We start from the raw sequence: 6,719 nt of genomic DNA, 5'->3' as shown, positions 1-6,719 counted from the left end.
AGTATCTGACCCCTTCCTCTTAACCTAGCACTCGGGTCTGGTCATCGCTGGCCTTGGGGTAGGGGATAGAGCACGGGTTTGGGAGTCAGAGGACATGGGTTCTAATTCTGGCTCCGCCACTTGTCTGCTGTGTGACCCTGGGCAAGTCACTTAACTTCTCTGGGCCTCAGTTACCTCATCTGTAAAAAGAAAAAAGGGGGGGGGGGTGGATTAAGAGTGAACCCAATGTGGGATAACCGATTAACTTGTATCTACCCCAGCGCTTAGAACAGGGCTTGGCCTATAGCAAGTGCTTAACAAGTACCCTAATTATTATTATTGTTGGGCAGGGGCCTGCTTCACCCCTCCACCGGGCCCCTCCCCCAAATTTGGCCTCTCTCCTTGCCCAAGGAGGGGAAGCGACAGAGGAAGCAGAAGGAGGAAGCTAAACTTGAGGCCAACAGCGGGAGGGAAGCGGTGGGGAGGGGGAGAGAGGCCACTGGGGCCAGAGGGCGAGTCGCCTGCGGAGTCAAAGTCAGTGACAGAGCCCGCTCCGCGCCCCTGAATAATCTTGGATTTATTTACTACTCATGGGAGCCCTCGGGTCCCCTCCGTGGGGGCTGTAGCTCCGAGGGCAGAGGGGGAAGGTGCTGGTCGATCCCACGCGTGGGCCAACGATTAAGAGTTCGGTCGGGTTCCGTTCTGGGTCCCTCCTCCGAGGCGCTACGGGGGAAACCGCCCCCCACCACCGCCCCCGACGGGCCTTCGCCGGGGCGCCCACCCGGGCGCATTTACCCCGCCACCAGGGGGCGCCGCACGGGCCCGGGGGGGGGGGAGAAGGAGTGCGGACGGCAGGCAGGCAGCACGAAGAGGTCGGGTCCGCCTCCCCCGTGGTCTCTTCTCCCCTCTCCCGCGAGCTTCGGCCGAGCGGCCCGGAGGCTGTGCATCCCGGAGGCAGGAGGAGATGCCGCTGGGGGGCGCCAGGAGCGGGCCCGCCATGGGAAGGGGAAGAAGCGAGGAGCAGGTCGGCCGCTGGGGGGCGCCAGGAGCGGACCCGAAATAGGGCGGGGGAAGCGAGGAATAGGTCGGCCACTGGGGGGCGCCAGGAGCGGACCCGAAATAGGGCGGGGGAAGAGAGGAGAGGGTCGGCCGCTGGGGGGCGCCAGGAGCGGACCCGAAATAGGGCGGGGGAAGCGAGGAGCGGGTCGGCCGCTGGGGGGCGCCAGGAGCGGACCCGAAATAGGGCGGGGGAAGCGAGGAGCGGGTCGGCCGCTGGGGGGCGCCAGGAGCGGACCCGAAATAGGGCGGGGGAAGCGAGGAGCGGGTCGGCCGCTGGGGGGCGCCAGGAGCGGACCCGAAATAGGGCGGGGGACGCGAGGAGCGGGTCGGCCGCTGGGGGGCGCCAGGAGCGGACCCGAAATAGGGCGGGGGAAGCGAGGAGCGGGTCGGCCGCTGGGGGGCGCCAGGGAGCGGCCCCGAAATAGGGCGGGGGAAGCGAGGAGCGGGTCGGCCGCTGGGGGGCGCCAGGGAGCGGCCCCGAAATAAGGCGGAGGCAGAGCCTGGGCGGAGGCGGCACCAACAGCCCCGTCGGAGCCTCTCGCCGGGCTTCCCCTCCCGACAGCTGGAGGACCGTCCTTGGGGGGGGGTCCAGGAAAACTCGGGGTTGGGACGCTCCTCGGGGCCCTCGGCGGTCAGCGTGGCCAAGGTGTGAAAAGCAGCGGGGCTTAGCGGAGGGAGCCCGGGCCTGGGAGTCGGAAGGACCTGGGTTCTAATCCCCACTCTGCTCCTTGTCTGCTGTGGGATCTTGGGCCAGTTGCTTCACTTCTCTGGGCCTCAGTTACCTCATCTGTAAAATGGGGATGAAGACTGCGAGCTCCAGAGGGGGACACTGACCGTGTCCAACCTCATTGCTTCTTGTGGGCAGAGAATGTGTCCACCCACTCTGTGATATTATATTCTCCCAAGCGCTTAGTTCAGCTCTAGTTCTGCACGCCGGCGCTTAATAAGTACAACTGTTTAATTACCTTGTATCTATTCCAGCGCTTTAGTACAATGCCTGGCACTCATTACGCGCTTAACAAATACCCGAAAAATACATTTTTTTTTTATAGCCACACTTTCACTAGATGGGATCGTGGAGTCGGGGGTGTTGCTTTCTACCGAAATCCCTGTCCCAAATCTCCAGCTCTCCAGGGGAGGGCGGATTGTCATCGAAAAACCCAATCGCAGTGGCAGTCGACACCCGCCCCCCTCCTCCCGTCAAGTCAAATAAAGACCCTAACCCACCCTCCTCCGTTCCCCTCTACCCTTCCACCCCCACCCAAGGTAGGCACGGGCTCCAAAAGCAAAGTCTCTGCCAGGCTTTGTATGCCCACAGGAGCCCGATGCCAGCTTGCCGCGGAGAGAGGGCAAAGTGGGGAAGGGGAGGGGAACGGGGCCTTATAAGCGTCCTCGCTGCAGGCTGCCTCCGGTTCATTCATTTCCCCAGTAATGAGGGTGGGATCGAAAAGGTCCCATCTGGGAAGAGGGAGAACGGGGTGTCGAGTACAGTCGCCTTCCGGGCCAGGCGTCCTGCCGTCCATCAAGTGTCCAGCTAGAGACAGGAGATCTGAACGGTCTCCTCCCGGCTCTCTCCCAAGCAGGACGAAATTTCCCGCCGCCCCGAGACTGGCCGGGCTCTACCTGTCCGCTAAATACACAGACGCTTTAATCAACGCCCTCCCTCTCCGGGGGTGGGGCCTTTAGGGAGGTATTAGCCGGGTTCCTAAATCTCGAACCAGCCCCGTTACTCTCGGAAATTGGGACCTAGGGCTCAGTCTTCCCAAAACACCGACCGGGGGGGGGGTTGGGGTTGGGGGGGGGAATGAGGCGGTGAGGGATGGGGAGGCCTAGTGGATAGAGCTCGGGTCTGGGAGTCATGAGGTCGCGGGTTCTCATCCCGACTCCACCACTTGTCTGCTGAGTGACCTCGGGCAAGTCACTTCACTTCTCTGAGCCTCAGTTACCTCGCCTGTAAAATGGGGATTGAGACCGTGAGCCCCAGGTGGGACAAGGGACGGTGTCCAACCCGATTTCCTTGTATCCACCCCAGCGCTTAGTACAGTGGCTGGCACATAGCAAACGCTTAATAAATACCTTTTTTTTTTTAAAAAAAAAAGGCCGACTTCAGGCACCCTGCAAATGAGCAGAGAGGGCTAGGAGGGAGATGTCGTTCTAGAGTGTGAGCCCGTTGTGGGCAGGGATTGTCTGTATTTGTTGCTGAATCGGACTTCCCAAGCGCTTAGAACGGGTCTCTGCACACACTAAGCGCTCAGTAAATACGACTGAATGAACTGTGGGGCCAGAGAGGGCAGGGGCAGCGCGGCCCCTCGAAATCTACCTTTGTCCTCTCGCCAGTGGGGACATCGCGGAGGAGGGGGCTGGGGAGGGGCAGAGGGTCCCCCTCTCTGGAGCCCAGCTCCCCCTCGGGCATCCTGCGGGGGATGCCCGGGTAGGGGGAGAGGGCAGGAGGTACCAATCTTTCAGCATCGCCGCTGGGACGTCGGGAAGCTCGGGAGCCCCGGAGACCGTCTGGGAGAAACTATGCGACCCGCAAACCTCCCCCGCCGGCTGGTCCTGCGGCTGGGCCCTGGTGGGGGCCGGTGTCGCCGGGACCCCGGGGCGAGGGGGGAAGGAGCCTCCTCCTCCTCCTCCTCCTCCGAGCTGCCAGGGGACGGTGGGGCCGTGGGAACCTACCTGGGCCCGGAGGGGGTCCCGGGGCCTCGGTCGGTGGCCGCTCCGCCCGTCCGAGGGACCATCTGCCGGCATCCCGGGATCCCCCCTGGGGGTCACCCGGGGGGCGGGGGGGGGACGGGACAGTCCGCCTCGGGGGGCAGAAGGAGCCCCGCAGAAACGGGCGGAGCTGATGATGCCCTCGAAGAGGTGGTGGAAGGGGCGCGCGTGGGGCGCAGAGGGTGGGAGAAGGGGGCGCGATGCGGGGGGGCGGGGGCCCGCCGAGCCCCGACCCGCGGGGGGCGCGGAGAGGGGGGGCAGGGAGACGCGGGGGCTTTGCCGGAGCAGGGGTGGGGGGGGATGGGGCGAGGTCGGGGCGGCGTTAGGGCGGCTGCGGGCCGGGCCGGGCCGGGGGCAGCGAGTGGGGCTCGCCCCTCCCCCCTCCCCCGCCGCGCCCCCGCCCAGGCTGGGGATGTCTGGGGCCGTGGAGCGGCGGCGCAGGAGCAGGCGGCCCCGCCAGGGGGCGCCCTCGGGCTGCGGGGCGAGCCCGGCGGGGGCGCGGGCGCGGGCGCGAGCGGGGGTCTCCGCCCCCGCCTCCCGCCGGTCGGCGTCCTCCGGCCGGTCGGCGTCGTCCCGCCGGTCGTCGTCGCCCTCCGGCAGCTCGGGCCTCGAGGACCGGAGCCCGGCGGCCTCGTCGGCCCCGGCGCCCGGCGCCAGGCTGAGGCTGCGGCCCAGGTCGGGGCGCTCGTTGCCTAGCGACCGGGCCGGGCCCGGGCCGCCCGCCGGCCGCGCGAAGCGCGCCAGCAGGGGGCGCGGCGGGCGGCGGGGGCTGGGCCGGCGGGGCTGGGGGCCGGGCGCGGGCGCGGGCTCGGCGTCGGGGGCGCGGGCGCGCGCGGCGGCGGCGGCGGCGGCGCGCCCCCAGGCCCGGTGAGGGCCTGCACGCAGGGCGCGTGCCCCCTAGCGGCGGCCAGCTGCAGGGCGGTGAGGCCGGCGCCGTGGTGCGGTCGAGGCGCAGCCGAGGCGGCGGAAGGAGCGCACGAGGAACTCCAGCACCGCGCCGTGCCCGCAGGCCGCCGCCCACATCACCGGGCTGTTGCCCGCCGCGTCGGCCGCCTCCGGGTCGCCGCTGAACTGCACCAGCAGCTGCACGGCGTCCAGGTGGCCGCGCTCGCAGGCCAGGCTCAGGGCCGTGCGGCCGCGCTCGTCGCGCAGGTTGACGGCGGCGCCCTGCTCCAGCAGCAGCCGCACGAAGCGGGGCCGCAGCGCGGGGTCCGGCAGGGCCACGGCCACCATCAGCGGCGTGCGGCCCTGCTCCGCCCGGCAGTCGATGATGCTGCGGTCCAGGGCGTCCAGCACGAAGCGCGCCAGGTGCACCTTGCCCGCCTGCATGGCGTCCAGGAAGGTGCGCGTCCCCGCGCGGGGGCACAGGTCCTTGGGCTTCAGCATGGCCCGGGGTCGCCAAGGGGGGGGGGGCCGCCGCTGCCGCCCCAGAGACCCCCCCGCACACGCACACACACACACACACACACACACCCCGAGGGGGAGCGGCTCCTCCGCGGACCCCTCTCCTCCCTCCAGACGGGCGCGATGCTGGGGATGCTGGAGAGGATCCTGGAAAGGATGCTGGAGGGGATGCTGGAGAGGTTGCTGGAGGGGATCCTGGAAAGGATGCTGGAGAGGTTGCTGGAGGGGATCCCGGAGAGGATGCCGGAGGAAGGGATGCCGGAGGAAGGGATGCCGGAGGGGATCCTGGAGAAGATGCCGGAGAGGATGCCGGAGCCGAGCCCGGCCTCCCGGCTTTATAGCCCCCGGGGCCGCGCCGGGATCTCCATGGCGATGTCTCCGCCGGCTGCCGCTGCGGCGGTCGGGGGCTCCCGGCCGGGGCGAGAGAGACGCCCCCTGCCCCTCCGCCCCGCGGGGTAGGGGGGGCGACTCGAGCCCGGGAGCGGCTCCTCCTCGCTCCCTTGGGGTGGCGGCTGGGCGGGGGGGGGGGCGGGGGTTGCGCGCCTGGGTCCCCTTCTCCCCTCCCTCCCCTCCCCATTCCCACCCCCCCCCCGGGAGCCGCTCCGCCCCCCGCCCCAACGAGCGCGGAGCCTCCGGGCGACCCGACGGGAGATACTAATACTGGGAGCTGTTCAGCGCTTACTATGCGCCGAACACTGTTCTGAGCGTTGGGGTAGATAGTGAGGGCAATGAGGTTGTCCCACGTGGGGCTCACAGTCTTCATCCCCATTTGACAGATGAGGGAACTGAGGCACAGAGAAGTGAGGGGGTTTTGCCCAAGGTCACGCAGCAGACAAGTGGCGGAGCGGGGATTAGAACCCACGTCCTCTGATTCTCAAGTCCGGGGCGTGGACGAGGCTTGGGGTCCGGAGGGACCGGGGAAGCCGGAAAGGCCCGGGGCCGCTTAGGAAAAGTAATTACCCCCGGGGACATCCCGCGGACACACGCCCCGCCAGGCCCTCCCCAGGCACCAGGACCGTCACACGCCGGCAGTCGCCCCCATGCACACACACACACACACACATGCACAGTTGCATGCATGCACACACGCACAGGGGTCTGTGCATGTGTCACACAGTGTCACTCTCACATCCGGAGCCGGGGAGCTTCAAGCTCTGCCCGTAGACACCTTCCTCCTCCTCCCCCTTTTCCTCCTCCTCCTCCTCCTCCTCCTCCCCTTTTTCCTCCTCCTCCTCCTCCTGCTGTCTCCCCGCTCCCCCGCCCGGCTCTCCCGGCTTATTTTAGGCGGCCGCCGCCAGGAGGAGCGGAGACTCGCACTCCCCGAGCCCGGGGATCTCAAAGCGCACTCGGGACCCTGGGCGAACCGCTCCGTCTTCCGTTTCTGGGAAGCAGGGATCCAGGAGGCCCAGCCGAGTCCGGCTGCCCGGGGGCTTCTTCTCCGAGTGTGTCCGTCTGACGTGTGTGACGTTTCCGAAGGGCAAGGGGCGGGGGGGGGGGGCCTCCGCTGACTCCCAAGGCCGTCCCTCCCCAACTCCCTGTCCTAGCCTCGTGGCCAACTGGCCGGC

At 68.1% G+C, this 6,719-nt stretch overlaps 1 protein-coding gene across 1 annotated transcript; it reads right to left on the bottom strand.

The window, feature by feature from the left end:
- Positions 1 to 4,072: 4,072 nt before the first annotated feature.
- ANKRD63 (ankyrin repeat domain 63) lies at positions 4,073 to 5,199 on the bottom strand. The gene is given in 5 exon segments (XM_029077410.1): positions 4,073 to 4,122; positions 4,125 to 4,613; positions 4,616 to 4,684; positions 4,687 to 4,704; positions 4,707 to 5,199. Coding segments are annotated over 5 exon segments (1,056 nt in total). The 5' UTR covers positions 5,137 to 5,199.
- Positions 5,200 to 6,719: the final 1,520 nt, after the last annotated feature.

Source organism: Ornithorhynchus anatinus, chromosome 13 (genome assembly GCF_004115215.2).
Source record: "Ornithorhynchus anatinus isolate Pmale09 chromosome 13, mOrnAna1.pri.v4, whole genome shotgun sequence".
Classification (NCBI taxonomy): domain Eukaryota; kingdom Metazoa; phylum Chordata; class Mammalia; order Monotremata; family Ornithorhynchidae; genus Ornithorhynchus; species Ornithorhynchus anatinus.
The sequence above is the reverse complement of the archived record's forward strand: the minus strand, read 5'-3'. Positions and strand labels throughout refer to the sequence as shown.